Below are 25,231 nucleotides of genomic sequence, written 5' to 3' on the forward strand. Positions count from 1 at the left end.
CTATTCTCCCAAATCATAAAATGGATTTAGTTTATTAGGTATACAAATAATTAAACATTTATTTATAGAATTATTCAATATGGAAACATTCATTAAATAGTTGTTTGGGTTTTTTTCTCCAAAGACCATGCAAAGAACCTGAAGAAACCCTAAAACAGGAGTGAAATATAATGGAAAATATGGTTTTCATTACTCTTCCACTCAGATGTGCTAAACCATCACCCTTTCCAGAGCTGTGCTGAGGAACAGACTAGAAGCAAAGGAAAAACTACCATAATTGTACTCCATAGGATTCCCACTTGAAAGCTTGACTTGGAACATTATAAAGAGGTGAGATGAAATTTTATACTCGCTCTTTTTTATATTGAGATACTAAAGGTCATATAATTATGAGGAAAATTAGTAGTTAGAGGTTATACAAGCCTACAGAAAATACCTTGAAACAATAATTAAGACTGGGAACTCTGTGAATCATAAATAAGGAAAAGCAGTGTCAGAGTTGTATTGATAGATTTAACTGTTACAATGGCTAAGTTGATATGGTGAAAAAGTCCAGGGTAGAAATACCTAGCACAAACACCACCAGAGCTTAAAAACTTTGCAATCCATAACTACCTGGTTTTACACCAATGGAAACCAGTGAGTCTTTACCGAAGTCTCTAAATACATTACAGAAGTCTCAGGTTTTTATTTGGCACAACTTTTAGGTGGTTTGAAAACCTGATTAAATGGCATTTAACTATGTTGTTCAAGTTGAACGCATTCCCATTAAGCATACTTTTTTTTCTGATTGAGCTGTAGCCATTATCAACCAGCAAAAGTTAAAAAAAACAAAATTCCGGTTCAGCCTATATCAGTTAGAATATTCCATAACAGCAATATCTGTGAAGAATCTTTAATTCCCAAGTACATCTCAGACTTTAAATACACATGAACAACACTGACATGAAAGTCAAATTTTACAAACTTAACTTCACTGATTCTAAGTCAATAAAATGGCTTAATTTATTCTCAGCACAGACAGAACATTGTGCAATGATGTCATGAAGTGACTTTCTTTTACACCTTCCAAAAGGACATGCTGTGAATGATTTTCTGTATCTAAGGGCAAGATTATAAAAGCTCTGTAAGCACTTGCCAAGATTATTAGCCCTTTAGATATCCTTTAAACATTATCTACATCTCTCAAGTATTTAGAACCCAGGTTATCAAAACATATTTAGATGTTTAATCAACATATAGAATCCCCATAAAATTTTCATCACAGTCTGTAGGAACACTTGGTTCCACTTAGAGCACAGAGGGCTTTAAAAGGGTCCAGAAAAGAAACCACTGTGTTTTCATGCACTTTTTTATATTTTTCTATCCTGAGACAAAGTAACGGTGTAAAGTATTATTCTTACAGAGTTATGTACGAGCAATTATAGGTTTCTGCCTCACATCAGAAGCTTTTCTGAGAGAAACAGTTTCTTTGCAGTACCACAGAAGATGAAAAACATGTAACTGGCTCATAGAACTCTATTCCAATATTTATTATTCCATTATTTTTTGACCATGACCCTATGTTCTTACAAAGTAACTATCACTACTGATTTGGTAAATATCCAAAGGTATGAGATCAATTACATCTTTGATCAATGCATAAAATATATGAATATAATGAATGAGAAGAAGTGCTGCAACTTTTAAAATCAAAAAGATAAAAATAAAGGAATAAAAATATTAATGCAAGCAAGGAAGCATGAAATAATGACTTACAATAATAAGCATCTGTTTTACATAAACCAGATGGACACTTCACACAGTTTTCAGATTTTTGGGAGTTCATTTGCTTATTTGAAATTATTTAGAGAAATGAACAATGTAACCTTTAAAGTACTGTATGATAGAATCTGTAAAGTGCAGTACAACAGAACTAGTAAATAAATTAAATTTAAAATGTTTGAAATTATCATGTGCAAGATATTATATACAAAAGTACACAGAAGAAAAAAGTATTATTCTATAAAAAGGATAACTTTCTAAAAAAAATTAAATTACCTTGATAAAATATTGATTGTAATTTAGTAAAAATATGTCTATAAAATCTTTAAACCTTATCAGTAGAAAGATATTGTACAAAACATTAGCTATGTCATGTGGCTTAATTAACACAAACTGGACAACTGATAGATAACTAAGATATAAATCTTCAAGAAACAAAATTTGCTTTTTTTCCAATGGAACATGAAAAGCCTCAACCTCCCCCACCCCCCAAAAACAAGCAAAACCAAAACAAAACCCAACAACCTAAATTGCTAAGCAGTCAAAGTGGTAAATCTTTCAATAAATTTGAAGACTAAAGAGGTTCTAATGTAGGATATGTTTTAAAATAGATCCCTTTCTGACATTGTCATTCCAGATTTAATTCCAACTAATGAGCATAAACTCACCAAAAACCTAATAATGAAAGTTTATTTGCAGGAATGCAATTGTGATTTTTATAAACTGAAGGGAAGTTAAAGAATATTGGCAATGGAAGGAAAAAACAAACAACCATATTAATACCTATCTGAGGTCACAGAAAGTGGAAAAGATAGTAAGGTGTTATTTATAATATTCATAAAATATTTAAAAACAAGATTTATAAAGAAATTAAAAAGCACACATTACTAACAAGCGAATCTTAAATTAGTAAGACACACAAGACAGAGACAATTTTTAATTAACCTGACTTTTATCAGAATTTGACATGATCCCTCACAATATTTTCACTGGTAAAGTAGGGAAATATAGACTAGGTGAATTAGACATTTAGAATACGACACTATAATTTGGTAAAAAAAATACAGTATGTGTAATTTTGAAAAAAAAGTAATATAGTTGTATTCAATCTACAAAATATTAACAGAAACACAACTGTAACTCCCTACCTCATGTTACCAATAATATTTAGTTACATGCCTCTGAACACTTGTAACAAACAAAAAGTTAATTTTTTTTTTAGCTTCCCAAACATATCCCCAAAAAAGGAACCAAACACTGCTATTCATACCGTCATAAATCCATCCAGCAAACCTGAGTCAGGCTTCGGGGGTGCTTGCAGTCGCTCCATAGACCACTTTTCAATGATAGATGACACCTGGGTATTTTCTGTGTTTAGAATTCTGAATCCAGTCATATTAACACCACTGTACCGATAGGGCTCCACATCCAGGGCAAACAGATCCTGAAAAAATTACCACTGTATAAATTCTTTAATACATTAAAAGTCCTATTTCAATTGTTGGACCATCTCCCCAGATGAGAGCATGGAAATTTTCAGTGCCATATATGCTAGGAACTATGTTCTGTTTATCTGGGGGCTGTGGAAAAGAAACTTGGCTGACTTTATAGTGAGAGTAATCTGACTCACAAAGGGAGAACAATGTTTCAGGAAACTTTAAGTCCAGTTACAGAATTGTATCCACTAATAGTTAGGCCAAAATAATATAGTAAGCCAACTGATTGCCAAATAATCACTACTTCTTGGACTTACCAGAAGTCAGACATCAAATCATAAAATAAACAGCACAAGAGTTTCCTTGCACCTTCAGTCTCTGTGAAACTTGAACATGTCAATTTTAGGTGGTGGAGGAAAAGTGGGGTGGTGAGCAGGGAAAAGGGTAAATGTACACAGCTCTAAATTTAATCAAAAGCATTTTTCACTGCCACCAATTGTACTTCAAACATGAGTAGTGTATCTTTTACTAGGAATTTATCATTGCAAGAATAAACTTAGCCAATTAATATGTTTTCACTATATGTATGAGTGTGTGTGTGTGTACAGTTAGCCCTCCAACAGAGGCAAATATAATTAAGAAAAAGAAAAAGAAAAAAATCAAATTTTAGCTCAAGTAACTAAACTCAATATTATCCTAATCCTTTGAAAAAATCCTTAGAAACAATGTAGAAACAGTACTTGACTTCAGGAAACTCAGATCTAAGATCAGGTTTTGAACATGTGGGGGAAAAAAGACATAATCAAGTTTATACTTAAGATATTAATGCCCTATGACATAACTTAGTTTTATTGAACATAGAAATTATCCCCATAATTCAAACTTAGCCATTTATCTCTTTTTTTTTTTTGCTATCAGTTTGCCTGAATCCATTTTGTTTACTGGTTAGAGCTGAAGAAGATTAAATACTGTACTATGGAAAAATCAGATTATAATTCATTATTCATTGTTAACATCACTCAGACCACAAAAATATTAACCACGTATAAATCACTACCCATTTTTAATTATAGCTAATAATTATGATATAATTTTCCATACAAAATACCTAAGATATGCAGGTGTAAAAATTCATTTATAAATAACAGAATTCATAACCTTTTTGTAAAAAAACAACACATTTTATTGCAAAGGAAAAAACACAACTAGACCTATGTTACATCTTTCTCTTTTAAAAAATCTGTTTTTACTGTGCAAGAAGTCAGAACTTTGGATGTAATTATTTAATCCAAACACATTCATGTTTACACTGGAATATAATAAATATACACAACGATATTATGCATCCTACAAATGCACACAGGTCAGTGTATTAATGAGCTACTGCATTAGACCCTGAATCAATCAAGAGAAGATTACACAGAAGACTGTTGTAAACACTGTGACTGGAAAATTTATTTGACAGGATTTTCACCATGTCAGGTAAGAAGCAATTAATATATCAAAACAGCTAAATTCTTATGCAAGTTATAGAGCTGCATTGCAAAATCAAAATCTATTATATCTTTGTACACAGTAAATTATCCCTTGAGAGTTCCAAGTCAATAAAACACTCTAGTCTCCTTCAAAAATCTAATGTTCTAATAAGGAAATAAGAATGATAGAAAATCCTGATTTTTGAATATAAGAATAAAAATTCAATGCCAACAGGCAGCATACCACGCAAAGAAACAATTATCCCCAATAGCAAAATAAGAATTTAAAAAATAAAAAATTTCTTGAAACATCTATAACCCATTTTTCTGGAGGAAAATCTATTCAGTGAGGGAAATTCTATTGCATGCAATCCTAAATCTGTAAGTGATAGGATAACTTACCCTTCTGAAATAAGACAGATGTTTGTGCAGGGTGTGCATTTGTACTTCACAAATTATTTTGCTTTTCCTAGCTACTTCATGTTAATTCTTTCTATGAACTTGTCTTTTTCTGATTCTGAGGTGAACTTCCTATCCTGCCACAAAGGATTCATTTTCATATGAATTTAAATATGTATGTGACTTCAAACATGGGTCATTTCTAGCATGCTTTTGCCACGGCACATCTGTCTCATTTGTCTTGTATTTTAAGAAACTTAAATAACTGCAATATAATTAGACACATTTGAACACAATGGAAACTGAGAAATGTGCACAACTGTATTTCCTAGAGTACTGTTTCGCCAATTTTTAAACTGTTTCTTAGTTAGGCTGTGTTGAGTAGCAAAAATGGTCTTCACATGCATGTTTTTTATGTTTTGTAGGAGTATTCACATTTTTAAATGTTCATTTAGTGCAAATGATAGATCCAAGAATTATCAAATTCCTTCTAAGTTACAATTGCACCGGACACCAGAGAATACTGCATAATTCATGTGCCTAAAATGCTCATGCGGATTGTTAAATAAAATGCTGTTAAGATTCATACCAAATTATTCATGAATCATATGACAGAGAAAAACTATCTTGTAAAATTTTGGATTAAAAATAAAGAATATATGAGTAAATTTACAAATTGTCCTAATCTTTGGATACAAATAACCAAAAGACAAAAAGGACAAAATGCATAATATAAACAATGAATAATGAATTATATACTTAACCCTCCTTCACAGTTAAAAACTGCAGTGCTACAGAGTCAGTTGGTTTTTCAGGTCTATCAGTTTCCAGGGCACCCTGTTGAATAATAATTAAGCCATCCTGATGAGTTTTCACTGAAAGTAAGAAAACTCAACAGAGAAAACATCTTGTACTCACACCCCACTCCAGAGAGACCTTTTACACGTTGTTAAGTAATATAATCAGGAAAGTAACATCTTTGTTAGATGTCATCAGTATGTTTTTATAAGTCACTTACCAGTGTGGTAAAGATATAGTGATAGTATTCTGTCATCATTCCCATAGCTAAAGCCTTGAAAAAATAAACAAAAGATTAATTTTTCCCAGGTCACATAATACATTTTTATCACACTTACATGGCAAATGAAAAGTTGCAAAACACTACTGGGATCAGACTATAAGGTTGGAATTAGACTAAAATTAGGTCAAGCAAGTAATTTCCTAGAAGTTAGAGAAGATTACTGACTATTAAAGGAATTTATGAAGCAGATCTTCTGATAGAAAGAATATTGTTAGACTGTTTAGTCCAGTAAATGTGAAAGAGGCTTGTATTTTTACATACTAATGGATACATTGTTACCACATAAAATTTGAGTTGACAATATTTTCATTCATTATTGAACCCTTCCTTTAAAATGAATAACCTCATAGGAATTTCCTTTTTCTATTTTGATGAACAATACTATGTATGTAAAAGAGAGACTCGGGCTTATACATGTATAAATTTTTCCAACCATGGAAGGAAATTCTTGAGTCAAATTTTGAACAGCCAGATACATACTACTTAAATATAAATGAAAAGCAAATATTCATAATATTACGCTATAAATTCAAGTACCTTCAATACTAAATAGTATTTGATCTATTGCTCATTTTAAATGTTCCTACTTTTCTCTTAAATCCATATGAACAAATATTTGTAGATAAAATTTTAAAGCAATAAACTCTGTCTCATCACTCTTATTACTAAGGAGGGTATTTTCACCTGAAAAGCTTGTATTGATGCTCTGCACAAAAGTTACCTTAGATCAGTACGATTTATTCAATCATTTTAGTATCTACAGTGATTTTTATCTAATTTTAACAGTATAAAAAAGCTACAGAAATAAGCAACATATTCTCCCTTTCCAGTAATTATTGGAATTCTTTCACAAGTCGCTATCGGATGCATCTCCTTAAAGGCACTGAAGGTCACAATTATATGAATTTGTATAAAAAAGAATTATCAGTTTTGAGGGTTTTAGGAGCCTGTTTACTTGTGACAGTGTCTGAAAACTGATAAACTGAATAGTCTATATGTTCTTTTCTGAAGAAAAAAATCAAAAATTAATACAAATATCAGCTGCAGATCATATTTTATAACACTTTAAACAAGATTTTGACAAAAATCACACCATTTTTCCAAAGAATACCTCTACTTGTGTATTTAGAATTCCAAAACAGCATTAGAACTAGGGTATAATGTTCCAATATCAATTTACGTTCTCTTAAACAATGGAAAAACACATTCCTATGTGAAATATTACAACTTCATTAGGAATTCTACAACTACAAACACTGTTAGCTTTTTTAAGAACATTTTTTCATCTGTTTTTAATTAAAACCAAAGTATCTTCCTCTATGTATGTAACTGTTTCTATGTATTCAGGTCCTTCATACTCCAAAGAATCCCTACACAACATCCTATATATGTTCCTTATTATGCTGTGTGATGATGCTGCCTCTTTTACAGGTCTTCTTTCCTTCTCATTCCTCACTTATCTAAAGACCTCACTTCTTTTTCCTCTTCAATCATTGTCATTTCCCTGTTCTCATTACTGTAGTGCTTTCCTAACCTTTTAAATTATGTCTGCTTTCCCTCATTGCCTGGTAATGTGGTTACCACTGAGATTTGCCTTAATTCAATTATACTTGTCTGGCTGATGGGATTTTTTTCCCCTTTTCATCATTTTTGGCCACTTAACAGTAGTTGCCATTTCACTGGCCTCTCAAGGTACTTTTTCTTTATTTTCAACTTGTATTCTCTTCCACCAACTTCATTATAAATTTTTCCTATCATTCTCCCAAGAAGAAACCCATTGTCATGTTTCCCCAAATTCATCCCTCCATTCCTACAAAAAACCCCAATTGATTCATATTTCAGCAATGAATATTTTGTTCAACAATCACTTATAAACACACATATTTGGAATATTTATCACTAAATAATAAATACAGTCTTAGCATACCTTGTGTCAATTTTGACAGCAAGAATTCACATTCAGCTTCTGAACTACAAATTTTAGACATATTTAAAATACTGCAGTATTTGAGTTGAATGGAAAAGTAAAAATCTACATAATCTGTATAAAGATCTGAACACTCATAAAAGAATTGTTCCTGTTTCTTCCTTCTGTAATCTTTAGGATGAGTAGAGTAGTTTGATAAAACACTCTACGAGTTGATTTAAAGAAGTTGAATGCTTACTCTTGGGTCCTGGGACATAATTAAAGATACAATGCTTGTAATTTTGTTCCCATTTCCCTCTAGTCATATGTTCTTCACAATGTAGTATACTGTGAAATAGAAGTTTCACCTAAAAACTGCTAGGTACGGTATAAGTAATGGATCTTGATGGAGTTATTGTCAATATTACTTGCATCTTAATATTGTCCTCAACACATTTTCCATCTGTATTTTTGGGGTTTTAACATAATTAAAGGTACACTTAATGATTTGAGCTAAACAATTAGAATAACTAGGCTGGTCCATGCTTGGCAAAGAGCGAAAACCCCAGCGGAGCTTTAAAATTACTAGGAATTAATAAAAGTTTTTCAATTAATGAACAATAAAAGAAAGAAATTGTAGTACACGTATATGTTTGCTTGCACTTTTAATTGTACCTGCGATTATATCCATAAGTACCTTTAATAAGACTCATATTTCCAACTCTTAAATACATTTTGTTTTCATTTTAAACCATAAAGTTTGCTAGCAAACATAATCTAAATGTGAATTAAAGTCACTAAAAGCTAGAAATGTACAATATTGTTTTAGTTTAGGTATTCTTCCTATTCTCCTTATTGCAAGTCATAGTTCAATTAGAAAACTGTGTGGGAGATGGTCTCTGAGCACAAGAAATTCCCTATCTTTGGAGACAGCTCATTAAAATATACACAAAGTCCTGCCTTCTATGCATACTTCATGGTTACAGTAAGCTCTTTTATGAGAAAAATCCTTTGTATACTGCTACATTGCCAGCTTCTCTTGGAAAACCTCACTGGATTCTGCTTCTGCAATATAAAGCCAGTTAAGTATTTGGAATTCTGTGTATCTCATCTACTCATTTATATTTATATTTATATTTACTGCAGTCCTCTCGGTGGAAGACATTAATGTGGTCATTGGTAGGATAAAATTCAGATATCACTATCTGATTAAGAATAGGCATCTTAGAGACTTCAAATAAAAATAAATAAATAAAGCTTTGTTATATAAAATAACAATAAGCAAGCATTTAAAACCCTGCTTAAGGCATCAATTATTCAAAGTACCAGTTCTTCATAGTTGAAAGATTAATATATCTTTCCCTCTGAACATGAACTGATTAATCTGTTCCTTTATAAAAGCATAATTAAAGAACCTACCATTTGCATCACCAGTAAAATTACCTCTGAAATCCTTGGCTGATTTTCAGTTAGGCCTCAGTAAAACTGGCATACAATGCCATTAGGTCTGGATAATACTTTTGTTTATTAGGGATGAAAAAAATTAGGCCCTCTAAAGCAAAATGAGGATTACCTGTTTCAAGATGCCTGCTGCCATTTCATGGCTGCAGTCAAAGATTACATGGAATTCTTTGCCTCTTTTCATCTCCTTTAGCAATGGCTTTGCATCTTTCGTGTCAGCTGGTAACTGGCGTATTTTTAGTCTTAGGTTGTAACGTGATGGAGCCTTGATGAGCTCTTGTAATCGAATAAGACCTTAAAGAAAACAGGAGTCAAGAGAAAAGAAAATCATCAGAACAAGAACCTGAACTTCTAGCAGCAGGACATATTATAAGCATTGAAAGTTTCCTGAATTTTTCTCCCTTGTCAGTATGTTGCAGCAGATATACAAAAATGTTATTAAAAATAAAAATAAAATACCTGTACTCCCAACACTTTATCACAAGTCTCTTTTTTCCTTAGTATTAACAGACAGTATGCAGACTCAGACAGGATTACTGTAAGACAAATAAATCTTCCTCTAGAGTTATCATGAAACTGTGAAGTTCATCTTCAAAGAATGTGTGTAATTATTCTAATTCAATTAAAACAATATTCCTGAGTAATAGTTTGTAATCAGACTAGACAGTCTCCCAGCTCCCAACTAATCCATCAGGTTTCCATACAAAGTTATGAATCATTTCAGCCCTGTAGAACACTCTCACATGATGGTGTTCTCATATTTCTATACTGAACCACTTTTCAAGAACAACAAGAGACAAAAGCAGCTTTACTGTACTGCACAAATTTTGGAATCAAAACCACCCCAGAACAAAACTTATTACATTTGTGGAAGCAACTTTAAATTAATTAAGTTGTATAAGACACTGGAGTGATTCATGATGTTCAAGTTTTCTATACAAATACTGAGTATTTTTAATAGATCAAGGGTTAAAAGGAAATCTGTTTGTTCTTTCTTATCTGCAAACTGTTGTTTCAAAGTGTTTACTTAAAAGGGCAAAGTCCCTAATTTGTATGTTTTATTCATATTTTCAGCTGTTACATCAATCACCTTTGTTACACCTTTGGAGACAGGATGGACAGTAAAGTTGTCAAGGAACTTTAAGGGGGCATGGAAAGAAAGGGAAAAGGGATGCTGCTTTTCTCTGAAGTAAGTCTAAGTCACAAAATTTTAGTAAACAAATGTAGGAAACTACAAATTGACAGGTGCCTTGATCTATCACCATTTTTTGCAATGATACCACACAGTTTTGGTCTTTTACTGTAGGTCCAAGATTTGTAATAGAATGGAAAGAAGTGTTTTGTGGCCTACAGGAACTTTTAAAGCAAATGTCTTCCAATACCCTTATGAATTAAACATCTACTTCATGGCTGACAAAAAAACCTGCAACAGCTGAAAATCAAGAATTCCAAAATTTCCAAGTTTTGTTCTGTTCCAAAGCATTATCCAAGAAGATGAGTTCCTCAAGATCCAAACTGGACTTTCAAGAATTACAGAAAGAAACTTATACTCTTCATAAATCTTGTCAACGTTTGGCTACATAAGAGACAGAAAAAAATCCCACCAAAATTTGAAATAGAGGATTTACAGATGCAGAAACTAATATGAGAGCAATTAAAAACTGTCAAGGAGAATACTATGGTAAGTACAGTGTCTGCCTGCTAGGTTACCTATGTATCTGAGAGAGATGCAATGACCAATAAACACAGTACCACATTGTGAAGGTAGGAAGCTAACAGAGAAACCAGAGTGTGAAAACACACAGAAGAAAGCCAGTGAATGCATACCTCTTTAGTTCAGTGACTGGACTACAGTGCATAGATGTGAATGCAAGCAAATGAAGAAGTATTTATGCCTTCAACAACTATCAGGACATACACAGTAACCCATGAGATTTCTCAAAACATGTTTTAAGATAAATTAAATCTGAGACATGGACAAATTCCAGGTGTTTCAAAGTTAAGTTTTGTCTCCTGTCCTCATCAATGTGAAATAAAAAGCAACCTTAAACTTTTCATGTGTAGTAGTGTTGTTTGCAGCTTCTAAGTGTAGCAGAATATTCAGTTTTAGTAATAGCTACAGTTACACACACTTCAATTTTTAAGATTTTAACAGCTATATTTCATCACAGTTCCAGCTACCAGATTTATAAAGTACAGATGGATTATGACAGCTCACAAAACACATTCCAGTCTACTAAATTACTCACTTCAGTAGTCCACCTGGTCACCCACTATAAGGAATAAATCCTTTACTGGTATATGTTCAACAGTTTTCATCTTGCTAGACTCTGAACAATATGATTTTGGAAAACAAAAACATTCTCCTCACTTGCAAGGGAGTGAGGACATGCCACTCTGTGGAGGGCTCATGGTGTGGGTGCTATCTTGAAGGTGTGTCACAGGTGGCAAGTACCACCACCACAGTCACCCTGCAACTCCTTACTGCAGAGAAACACCTTGCAGAACAAAATAAGTCAGCGCTGAGCACACCTTTCTCTCACACTTGTATTTCTTTGGTTAAGTACTGAGAAGCAGCATTTATTAATTCAGGCATTAGTGGGAACTGAGAGCAAGTAAATGCTTTCCAGTACTGGATCACACTTCAAAAGCCAGCTCTTTCAAATGCAAATCACAGGGTGGAAGTTTCCTTCCACGATTGTATTTACCATTTGGGATGCAGTGTTTATGTTTTATAACCTGTGTGAAGAATAGTTTAGATTTACCCATCAAATTACTTTCCTAAAGAAAAATGACATAATTAACCGGGGGCGGGGGGGCGGGAAGAACAAAACCAAATAAAACGCAGAAAACAAACAAAATCAAAAACCCACCACATACAAACAAAACCAAACATTATTCTCTTTACCTTTTCCTCTCTGTTATGCCTGGATGAAAGCACTACTGGTTCCAGCCAGTGCTGAGCCAACCTAAAGAGCAGTGACAAAATCTCCTGAGCACCAAAGGGAGGCAGCCCTACTCAAAATCACTGGAGGAAGACATAAGCCACCGCTCAGGGTGGAGACACCCTTTTCGAGGAAGGGAGCTCCTTTCCTCAGCACAGCTCTGCTGAGGGGGAGGTGGATGTGACCGTGGTGCCTCACACCAGGGCAGGGACAATCTGAGGGGCTCTGGCCCGAAACGACAGGAAAAGTAATTATAGAAAAGGCAACAGAAACCATTACACCAAACAGCCTGAGGCTGTTTCTTCCCCAGTCACCTCCCAGGGCTAACGTCAATGGACTGCGTGTAATCTGTAGTGAAAACATAAGATACTTCCTGTCTTCCTAAGTAGGAAAATATTTATGTGATTGTATCCTTCTTTTTCACTCATAAAATGAGTGATTGGAAGCTTGTGTTTACAAGCAAAAACCCCTGGTTCTGGATTGTTCTATCCACAGTGTTTTCCAACTGTTTTGAGCAGCTTAATTTTCTCCCCTTCTTCTCTAGACTAAATATTGAACAGTGGGTCATTATTTGAAACCAAATTAAAAAGTAAGCACTGAAAAGATGTAACCTAAAAGAACAAGGTCCTACATGTAAGCTGCAGCACCTGGGTCCTTTTATGGACAGTAACTGCTTTCCAACTCCTGGTTGTCACTGATCTTCTCTTCCCCTGAACATCCTGGTTTCTGCAGGAGTAGGTGTAACAGCCAAAAAAAGTTCCAAGGGATCGAAACATTACACAGTTTAGAAATAATTGAGCAATCCATCTGCTATAAGAATAAATTCTGTCAGTATCCTTATTGTAACAATCTGTGTTTGGAGTTTGATTTTTCATGGCTATAAGACATCATCATATGTTGAAGGCTTTTACAGCTAAACTGGTGCCTTGCAGTAACAAAAAAATGAGCTCTACCTTATTTACTCTCTTTAACATAGTCCTGAATACATCAGGTGAAGTCAGACAAATTCATTGTTTTAATTTTTAGATGTTACCAAAACTTGTTTTGTCTGTGTTTTTACTTTCTCTTAATACTGTTATGGTTCATTTGTATGACTGAAATTCCTAAGACTTAAGGAAGACTGCTTCTTCCTACTTCATCCAGTTTATCTGTGGGACTCCATTTCTGTCCTTCTATAATCTGTGCATATTATTAAGGGCCAGGGTAGTTTTAGGTCAAACAAAGATATTATGATGTATTATTATACATTAACTAAGTTTTTTGAGGCACTGTTAATCCCAAAGTTTCACTGCCGTCTGTTGTCTAACATTAAACAGAAAAGCTGATTATACAGGATCAAAGCAACAAGTTTCCATGTACAGAGAAATAAAAGTTTCTGAATCAGCAAGGGACAGTTTTAAAAGGACACTCCTATACCTCCTCAGAAGAAAAGGTACCAGAACCTCCAATGAAGGGAGAAACATAATTCAAGAACTACAAGGACAAAGAAGCTAAGAATAAAACAAGTCCTTTCTTTACCATGATTGTGAACATATATTTTTAAATAACTGATTAGATATAATGAATATATAATGAATATATAAATTAATTGCAGTGCTGAGATGAAAAACTGACATCTTATTTTATTAGGATTTACAGGATCCCACTGTATTGCAAAAAAAAACTCGGGGGGACCCCCCCCAAAAAACCACAACCAAACACAACACAACCATTTGTGTGGAAAAGCTCCTAAAAAAATCTATTTTACAACAGTATAGAAATAGATGCATTTTGGGAACGTACTTCCTGCAGTTTCTTTCACCAGAGACACCTTTTTCCTGTCCCTTTAAACTCTCAATTCCTTCTTTTAGCAGCCACTGTGATAGAGCCTTACCTCTGAATGGCTGGGAAGAACGTGGTGTGAGTAACTCTTTCAGAAGCTGCCATCAATTCATCTTTAAGGAGAATCCTGAAGGAGCAGTTTGTGAGCTCTCCAGCTGGCATCTTCCTCCAAAGAGATCAATCACATTATCTCCTCGACATGTTCAACTTCAACCAGTCCAGGAAGCAAGAGCCCCAAGTTTGTTTTAAAACCTGTGTCTCCAGCTCAGCAGTCTTGCAGGCCATTGCTATGCCACCTGGCCTGCTCATCAAACTATTTATCATTTCCATTAATGCTGCCTTTGTGCTGCACAGGAAGAATGCAAGCAAATGCACTTTGCAACAGGCTGAACACATGAACCTTTTTCTCTACGAAAACACTAATGCTCTTTAAAAGGCTACTCCTATCTTCAAAACATCAACAATTTCAAAAATATTAATATATTGCTTTGTAGAGCTACCAGAACAGTTTCTCTAATTTTAGGAAGTTGTTTCTTCTCACACTTCTGTGTACGCTTCTCCTTCCCTGACAGCCCTCTGCCAAGTTTTTCTGGTTATGTCTCAGAAAAATCTAATTGTATATGGGGCTTTGAAAGGGATATGGGTAGAAGGGAGGAGAATGCCACTTTACTGGGTATTGATAGAATGCTTCACATCAACTGGAACAGTTCATTGCTATAAAATGTTTCTCAGATATTGAACATTCTGAACAGATTACTCATGAACTCTAAAGATTAGTTTTAGCAACCTCAACTAAGAAAATCCGCCTCTGGTGAAAGGATTAAAAAGAAATTGCACTTGATAGCAGGGGTTCTTGAACAGTGGGCTGTTCTGTGTTATTTGTGCTGTTATATCCAATACAGCAACACCATTAAGAAAAACATAGAGAAAATAAAGGTGAAGCGGAAAGACAGCTTGCAGGTCCTTTCATATTTATTTATATTAGGCTTTTTCTACCGTAATATCATTTCACTCAATTCCAGCAGTGTAAAGCATCCTTAATATGTTTGTCAGCTATATTTAAACCTATTTAAATACATTAGCAATGGTAAAAAGTGTCTTTAATGGAAAAATGATTGAAATATGTAATCCAGAAAAAAATTGTCTTCATAATGTAAACATAATTAATTTAGCTTCTTATTGGTAGCTTTAGAGACCAACATTTTAGCAGGATCTTTCAGTGTCATAGCTAAAACATTAGAGAGCAACAAGAATACTATGTGTGGGTGCATGTATATATTTTACAAATATTAATGCATTAGAATTTAATGCCACTTGAAACCTGCAATATTTAAATTGGACTATGGTTAGTTGTGGTGACATGAAGAAGATATCTAGTATTATTTTAACTTATTTTTCGGCTAGTCTTGATTTCTACCGGGGAAATGATAGTACTATATCAGTAAAAATAAAGGAAAAGTGTCTGGTAACTGACTTAGGTAGTATTTTTGCCAATGACAATTCTATTTAACAGCCTTTGTCAAGAAACATAGCTGTTCCATTTAAAATATCTCCAGGTTAAAATTTAAAAACTAGATTTACTAGAGCAAGCCAATATACAGAAGTCACCCATGATAAAAGTAGCATTTGCTCAAATGAACTCTGGAGGTATATTTGTATGACATAAATTCCTTCTAGGGAAAGACAGTGTAGATGTATAGAGGGTGTATGATGTCATACTACCTGTAACTATGTACTTATCTCCTTAACAAAGCATATGATAGTGACCTACTCCCCTAACTCTTCTTCAGAGACACAGAAGAAACACTGTTTATAAACCAGAACACCCTTATACTGGGTTGACATGTTCTATCATAATTTAAGTAATTAATTCCAAGTTCCCCATTGCCCATATGTGGCCTTTCTGCTATACAAACACATTTAAAGAAGTTACAGTACAGCACTTTATGTTATTAAAAAAAATTAATTTGATCATCAAATTGTGTATTCTCAGGGACAGGGGAAGGGGTTTTTTGAAGAAATATAGTTCTTTTGAGAATATCACTAAATAAAAAGTTTTTCCAGCCACTCTTTCTGCAGCTCCTAGTACCACATGGGGCTGTTGTGACTGAAGTGTTTTCACATTCCACCTTATTGAACCTTATACCATTGGCCTTGGCTCATCAATCCAGCCTGTCCAGATCCCTCTACAGAGCCTTCCTTCCCTCCAGCAAATCAAAACTCTCTCCCAGCTTAGTGTCATCTGCGACCTTACTGAGGGTGCAATCAATCCACTTGTCCAGATCATCAATAACACTATTAAACAGAGCTGACCCCAGTACTGTGGAACCCCACTAGTGACTGGTCACCAGCTGGATGTGATACCATTCACCAGCACTCTCTGTACCTGGCCATACAACCAATTCTAATCTCAGCAAAGAGTGCATCTGTCCAAGCCATGAGCTGCCAGCTTCTCCAAAAGAACACTGTGGAAGACAGTATCAAAGGATTTACTGAAGTCCAGGTAGACCACATCTTCATCCTTTTGGGCAGGTCACCTGGTCATAAAAGATCAGGTCTGTCAAGCAGGACTTGCCTTTCCTAAACCCTTGCTGACTGAGCCTGATCCCCTGATCTTTGTCCTGTACGTGCTGTGTGATGGCACTCAAGAGGATCTGTTTCATAACCTTCCCTGACACCAAGGTCAGGTTGGCATATCTGCAGTTCTCCATATCCTCCTTTGAACCCTTCTTGCACATGGGTGTCATGTTTGCTAACCTCCAATCATCTGGCGAGCTCTTCTGTCAGCTCTCTCAGTATCCTCAGGTGGATTCCATCTGGCCCCATAGACTTCTGTCTAAGTGGCACAGCATCTTCTCCTAGTACTTATTGTCTGGACTCAACTGAGACTAAATCTTCTGTTCCAGATAAAAAAATTCAGTGCAGAAAAATGCCACTTCTGCCAGCAATCTCTTTACTGAATTAATAGTCTGCTTAGACAAAATTTCTAGGGCTAAGAACTATGCCTCTCATTAAAACTCTCTATAATTGTGTCAATAATGCAGTCTCCCAACATTCCTCTTGCCCTCATGATGATATTTTGAGGTGAACACTGTTTTCTGACACACACATCTGGACATTTATCAAGACAATCAGATAGTTTTGCATGAGTATCTGTGGGAAGGAGGGATGTATTTGAATGTCTTTGGTTACAAAATTTGTCCTGAACTTCAACGATTCAGTGTTTTAGAGGTGATACCTGATTTCCTTTCACATCCACACTTTTGGATTCAGCTGAATGCTCAGCTATGGTAATTATCACCCTTTGGGCATGTTAGGAGAGGAAGCCCAGTTCCCAAAGTTCTGGTGATCCTTACTTTGTACATGGAGGGAAGGAGCCAGCTGAAAACCTTTACCATTTATCTCCAGCAGCCTTAACCATTTTTGGTCGGTGAGTTCAACAAATAGAGTAGACTTTGTGGAGAACCTAGCGTCAAAAGTGATTATACAAGTGGTGTGAATATGTGTCACCAGCCTGAGGGGAGTTTTCTTTCACTCCTTGACCTGCTCTTCCACAAAATGATGCTGATATAACCAGTGGTGTACTTAACAGGAACTTATAGCACAGTACTACTAATATCTGTGAAAAATGCTCCTCTCTAAAACAAAGAAACCCCAGAACTATATTTTTAATTAGAAAAAATGAACAAAAAACCACCTACCAAACCCCCTCCTTTCTTTTAGCCAAAAAAATTATATTTTTGAAAGTATTATTTAATACAGGAAAGAAGTGTTTAAAATTATATTCATAAGTAATATTGAAGATCAGATTACCTATATATGTGTATATATATATATATATATATACATATATATAATTATATAAAAGAAATTAACCTTAGGGTTAAAAGAAAAATCACTGACAAGAAAACCATGGATCCAGGTTTAATTCCATAGACAATCAAGTTTTCTATTCTGATACTGTGCATATCACTTAATTTTCTGTGTCAGGCCTTAGCATCTGAATGTTAAATCCATTTTACTGCTGTTTCAGCAAAACCAGCTGTAATTGAAGAGCAAGGCAATAATCAGCTTTATTGTTTACCTTAAATGTGCTAAGCGAGCACATCAGAGCACGGGTGCGAACATCTTTTATACTTAGTTGCAAGGAACCAATCCCAACTCATCTTATTTCCAGTAACAAATCTTTTCTAATAATGGCTTTGAAGCACTGCAGTGAAAAAAAGCCCTCCACCCCATCCCACACAGTTTCACAAGGGAGAATCAATGTGTTGATTCTCTAAAGTTCAGAAAAGACCTTCAGACCATGGAAAAGTTTTGATCACCTTATCAAGATGAGGAAAACTTTTTTTTCATACCAGCTGAATACTTATCAGCTACAGCATACAGCAGCTAGGAAAATAAACAAAAAAGAACAAAAACTAGTAAACAAAAATCACCCAAACAAAAAACCAAAAAACAACCACCAGAGTCCTGTCCATCCTTCCCTCACCTTTGCATCTAGAACATGAAAATGTAAGAAAAAAACAACATAATTGAAGAAAATGTTGAAAATTAGGAAAACATTATACCTTATTAATATATTAGATTTGACATGCTTTTCTAGTCTCCAGCTGCATTTGACATTTATGTATGTGGCTCTATTATAACATACCTGATTTGAAATGATGTTGTTATTCTCTTTTCTGAACATGTTTTTTAAACATTTTTGTAAAGTTGTATCATTAATTCAGTATGATGATGGTGGTAGCAATGAGAATTAGCAGTCCTGGGCATTTCAAAAGAATTCTCATAGTCATATGAAATATGATCTTTCAAGTGGCTAAAATGTATGAGAAGTGTAGTTTAATGAGGGTGAAGAGGGACAAAAGAGATATACTACAATCAAAGAACAAAACAGATTTTGTCAAAGATGTTAGAATGAATGATAAAAGAAGCAGTGGAACAACTTAACAATTCATAGCCATATAATAGAAGTTTTACTATTGTTTCAAAGGTAAATAAGAAATACTACCTACAAGAAATCAAAATTGACTTAGATGAAAAAGAAACATAAATGAACATCCTAAACTGGAATTTACAATAGGTTAGCACATTTATTCTTGGAAAGAAAAGTGGTTCATTTTTTACTAAAAGATTAATTACAAGAGTGCATGAGAGAAGAAAACTCTGTAATTGGAGCTGAAAATTAATTAAGATAGTAATGTTTGAACTGAGAGCAATGCAGAACAATTCACAGAGGGGCTGACATCGCAAGTGTATTTCACAGTGCTCCTCCAGCCAAGGGACAAAATATGTAACACAGAAACAGGAGCAATAGCGTAGTTAAGTTTGGTGTAGTTAAGACTAGTTAAATCTGACCTTAAAGGTATACCCCATACAAGATGTGAAAATGACCATGCAGAAAAGCTACCCACCTAGCCCTTCATAAGCAACCAGTATTACACGTTTCATAGAACCAGAATAAATGCTAGCTTAAAAGTGCACAAGTCAAAAGAGTATAAATACACAAAATTAAACACAAACATATTTTTCATCAAACTGATATCTAATACACATATAAATCCAGTTTGGGGAATCACTATCAATGCCAGTGCAGTAATTTGGCATTCATTTATCATTTAATATTTCTACACATTTGATAGAGACATTAGTTAGCATCAGTGGTAGGCAATAGCTCTGATAGAGTGAATCCTTTCTGCTACAATTTTAGACATGTTTCTAGCTATTCTGTTTAACGCAGAGAATAGGTTGTCTGTTTCTTCTTGTCCACTTCCCCTACACTAAACCAACACTTTTATAGTGTTCTCTTCCCAGGTCATATTTTCCTTCACCTTTGATCTCCAGAACCCTCATCTTTCTTGAGATCTGCTGCAAAGAGCAATGTAATATGGTGTGGTGACTTTTGCTATGCAGATTAAATTGGAATTACCTGGGAATTTCTTACACATTAAATTCTAGGTTATACATCTGAGTTCAATGTTATGCTTTCTTTCTCATAACACCACTTTTGGTTTATCCAAAGTGTGACCAAGTCTTACACTTGATAAAGAACTAATAAAATACTTTAAACAAATAATATTTTCTATAGTACTGTAACTTCTGAGATTGCAATCTGCACATGTAATTTGTATACTCTTCATACCAGAAAATGAACCTTTTAAGTGTATTTTTCCAGTAAGTTGTAACCAATCTATTTTTGCTTATTTCTCTTTTTTTGAATCCATTTGACAGCAGTTGCATAAAGAATCTATTTCTCTAATTTGCATATAAGAATGCCACCTTGAACAGCATGGCTTTCTTATCTCAGTATTTATCATATTAACTGTGTTTTCCTTGCCCACAAGGCACTGTGACCTGTCAAAGGAGGAAGTTTTACATTATTTGTTCTTGATAAAGGAAACTTGACAGTTGCTTAACACTTTGAGACTTTTTTAGTGTTTACAAGTAAACAGTTTATTTTTCCAGGAATAGAAATTCGGTGGATGTGTCTGTTTAAAGAAAAACAGAAACAAACAAACAAACCCAAACAAAACCCTGTACTAAACCAACAATAGCAAAAAAAACCCAAACAAAACCAACCTTCCAACAAACCAAAATTCCACAAACAAACTCAGAATAAAATTTCACTTTCTTCTACTCTATTTCAAGAAGGAACATGAAGTTTTTATTAAGTGAACATAAGGAACCAAGATAAATGTATTTCAAAATTTGGACAAATTTTGTTGGGATGAATATGAGTTTGCCTTCCTTTTCCAAACTTCTAGAACTTTGCCTACCATTTGTTCTCAAAAGGTAATTTTTAACAGACAGAAGATTATTCATTTTAAAGTTTTTCAATAGTTTCTGGTTCAAATTATTTGAAAACTTGGGTCCCTCTATAACTGTTGTTTTAACCAAATTTGGTATTATTTACTCTTTGGTTTAGACTCCAACTAATTCTGTTGGCAGCAATTACAGTTTTAACAATATTCACTTAATCATCATAGAAAATTCTGAGTTGGAAATGACCCATACAGATCATCAAAGTCCAGTTCCTGGCCCTGCACAAGACAGCCCTAAGAATCACAGTTACTTGAATTCTACTCAGTATAATTTGCTGGTTTGCACTTTCCTAATAATAAATCATTACTTATTTTTCCCAAGCATTGATTCAGTATCAGAAATATCAGAAGAATCTCTTATACATGAGCATTCAGAATTTCCAGTATTTCAGTATTAAAAAAACATACATTATAACCTCTTTCTAAGACTATTGTAAGAATAGTATCCTTTTCCCAGTAAACACCTCATTTGAGATACTTGTCGATATTAAAACCTTGCCTTAATTTTGTTAGATGATTCTAGGATAGCAAGCAGAACCCTTGTCCACTTAATTTTAATGGTTGAGCGATTGTTTTGAATTTTGGTCCACGGCAAGGCACAGTACTCTTTTGTGCTTTTTATAATTATACTGCTCTTATATGTGCCCTACTGTACTGTGGACTGCACACCCCATGTTATCTTTAAGAAATCTCGCTTTATTTCTACCCATCATCTATTCCAGAAAAAACTTTGTCCTTCAAAATATCAAAATTTCAAACCTGAAATATGTTTTACTGCACATGAACCATGTTAGTTTATAAGATTCTGTTATATATCACCGAGACTGAAGTCTTGTCTTCTAAACTGGGGTGAAATGCACTTTTATTGTATCAGTTATCAAAGATTCAAATGCAAGATTCTCAACTCATTTCATTACGTCTCTCTCATTCTGCTAGGAATAGGCTTTAGTTATAGAAATGTGTTTATAAAGGAGAACAACTCTTTACAAAAATTGAGATGTTGCTTAATTCATTTACATAGCAGTAGAGGCAAGCATGCCTTTTCAGACCATCTAATTTTCTCTTTCTCTCTTCAGTTGCCCATCCTCTCAAGTTTCTTAAACATCATGTCTCATCTTTATAGTGCACTATGTATACCTTCCTTAAAGAGAAATTTTCTCACTAGCCAAAATTTACTTTGCATCACTTAAAAACTTTTTTTACATAATCCTTTAGCAATATTGCCTACCTGCCATCACTCCACATCCATGTCACCCACAAGATATTTAACTTCCCTTGGTTTAAGTTTACATTAACTGCAAAAGTGACTATTTAGTAGTACAGGAAAAAAGAAGGGGGGAAAATCCCAAACACAACAAACCACAAGGTGTAAGATATCTGTAAATATGACACATGAAAAATAGAATAGAATAGTTCAGTTGGAAAGAATCACCTTGCCCTACTGCCTAACCAGTTCAGAGATGAACAAGTTAAAGCAAGTTTAGGTCATGGTCCAAATGCCTCTTAAACACTGACAGGTTTGGGGGCATTGACTACATCTCTAGGAAACCTATTCCCATGTTTGACCAACCTCTCAGTAAAGAAATGTTTTTAATGTCAAATCTGAACTTCCCCTGATGCAACTTTGAGCCATTCCCACATGTCCTGTCACTGGACTTCAGGAAGAAGAGACCGGTTCCTCCCCTCTCCACTTCCTCTAGAAGCTGTGAAGAGCCATGATGTCACTGCTTAAACTCCTTTTCTCCAAACTAGACAAGCCCAAAGTCTTCAGTGGCACCTTATAGGGCATCATGCCTTCCAGCACTTTCATCAGCTTTGTTGTTCTCCTCTGGACACATCTTTAAATTGTGGGAACCAGAAATGCACACAATACTCAAGGTGACGCCACCGTGCTAAATACAGTGGGAATTAGACAATGGAAATCAATACTGTCTCATGAAAGACATTGTAGTTTTATTTACAAATCGTTACCTGTATACTAGAGTAAAAATATCAACAAGATGAAATCTTTCAATTTCCTTCATTTGAATTAAAGCACAGGGTTCAATACTAAAGACCAACACAAAATATTTTTATTTCTGAAAAATTTTTTTTCAGCTTTCACTTTGGCTTCTGTTCATAGATGTAACAGATTTTTGCTGTTTATATTCATTAATCCAAGACCAAAACAAAAGTTAATTAAGAAAAAATACCCAGAACCCTGTTTATATCAACTTGTTCTGTTGATATATAAAAGTATCAATATATTGATATCTATGCAAGTACCAGTATAATTTAAAAGCCCCATTATCTAAATATTCATGTATTCTTTTTGCTTTTTTTTTAATTCTCTGATATTCACTAACTTATTTACTGTTTGTCTTGTCTGTTTTCTTTAGCACAGAAATTAGAATATATATTTGAAATTAAGTTACTGTTTTGAGACCAATTAAATCTATTAGGACATGTAGCTGATGAACATATTGCCATTTTTCCATTTTTTTGTCTTAAAGACAATTGACTGTAGCAAATCTTTAAATCTGAAAGGACTTAATTAGTATCCAGGGACAGTTTAGTGGTATTTAATTAACAAAGAGACAGTATTTAATTAACAAAGAGATCACAAATCACTTAAAGGGGAAAAAAAAAGTAAGCAGCTTCTCATTACATCCTGCTAGGAGTTCTTCAGGTTGGTTTTTTTTTTTTTTTTGGTTGATTGGAGGTTTTTTGAGTTGCTGAATTATCAAGAGAAACAATATCTGTCTTCAGACAAGCAAGAAAAGTGTTTGAGAGCCTCATTACAATTCTTTGGTCTGTACAACAGATGGACTACATTAAAAAAAGGTTTGGAAAGAATTTAAAATAGGGAAACTAAATCATAGAAGGAAGCAGAAAGTAACCACTATTTAATGAAAAAAAAAAAAAGGGTGAGTGCAGGATTATTAAAACACAGATTCACAAAAAGGGTCTCACACATTCTTTCTTAACCAAAAGGAAAGACTCATATACTCAGTGCCACAATACCTACTCCATAAAATACTTCCAGGGCAGAAGGCTTTATTATAATATTAAAACCTTTGGCCATCATATATTCATTTTTATTTCTATTACCATATCTCCACTGTAAAAGACTGTATGTCTTCTTACTGAGACAAGATATAATTAACCTTTCAAGTTTATTCATCTACTTAATCTTATTTGTACAGTCTTCCTCATTACACTGTACTCAACCTGATCTTTGCTCACTCCACTGTTATTGATCATATCACTCTAGAAGCACCTCTGTACCTGTTTCATCATGACACAGCCTCCATCTCCTTTTGTGCCAAATTATCCTTCATTCTTCATTACAGACTCCTGAACACGAGGCAGGTCTGATCAGCAGAAGAGAACCCAGTATTCTGAGGTTCAGACTGGTGTGAGGAGCAATAGCTGTAGTCCACAGATGAATCATCTCTGATTTTGCCCTTTCTGCACCATAAAGCTTGGGGCAGGGTCTGGTTGCTACCTACAGTAGCAACTTATATCTTTTCTCAAATTAGCAGTGAGGTGTACAGCTATTCCTCTACTGAGAATACTTCAAGGAGCAAGAAAACACACTAATGGCTGTTCTTAGTGGTGGTAATCTCTTAGATTATTGCAGAGGGAGTGTGGAATTCCAAATTTTCTCTCTTATTTTAAACTGGGCTCTAAACAAGGATTGACTTCCTCTACACCACCTTCATACCACACAATCTCAGATCAGACTGGATCCACACCAAATGCAAGTAGTGGCAGTGTATTTTACACATCTCATAATATTAAAAAGTTTGGGTTCAAAGGGATCTTGAAGATCATCTAGATCCAGCACCCCCCATCACAGGCAGGGACACCTCATATTAATGTTCTGAAGGCAGCTACACTAAGGGCTGAAAGATACAAAAAACCAAAAAGGAAGACTGCATCTACAGTCACGTAGTAGCAGGAAAATGCTTTGCTGTCTATCAGTCACAGTCTTCATACAAGATAGAGGCATGGGGAATTGCATATTGTTGGACACAATGGTGCTGTCAAGAGGCAGCTGAAGTGTGCACTTGAAGTATCAGTCTCCAGTGTATCTCTGCAAATGACACTGGAGTTAACATGGGCTCCTACTGACTA

At 34.4% G+C, this 25,231-nt stretch overlaps 1 protein-coding gene across 5 annotated transcripts in view; it reads right to left on the reverse strand.

Annotated features, from left to right (window-relative positions):
- Window positions 1-25,231, reverse strand: part of GRIK2 (glutamate ionotropic receptor kainate type subunit 2) — a 363,996-nt gene that overhangs the window by 209,125 nt on the left and 129,640 nt on the right. For all 5 annotated transcript variants that reach the window (XM_050316539.1, XM_050316538.1, XM_050316541.1 and 2 more), the window contains 3 exons: window positions 9,635-9,816; window positions 6,093-6,146; window positions 3,035-3,208 (listed from right to left, as the gene is read on the reverse strand). In XM_050316539.1, the coding sequence (XP_050172496.1) occupies window positions 3,035-3,208; window positions 6,093-6,146; window positions 9,635-9,816 (410 nt within the window). The remainder of the gene's footprint in view (window positions 1-3,034; window positions 3,209-6,092; window positions 6,147-9,634; window positions 9,817-25,231) is intronic.

This window comes from Myiozetetes cayanensis, unplaced genomic scaffold, assembly GCF_022539395.1.
Source record: "Myiozetetes cayanensis isolate MyiCay16 unplaced genomic scaffold, myiCay2020 scf2-11, whole genome shotgun sequence".
In the NCBI taxonomy this organism is placed as follows: Eukaryota; Metazoa; Chordata; class Aves; order Passeriformes; family Tyrannidae; genus Myiozetetes; species Myiozetetes cayanensis.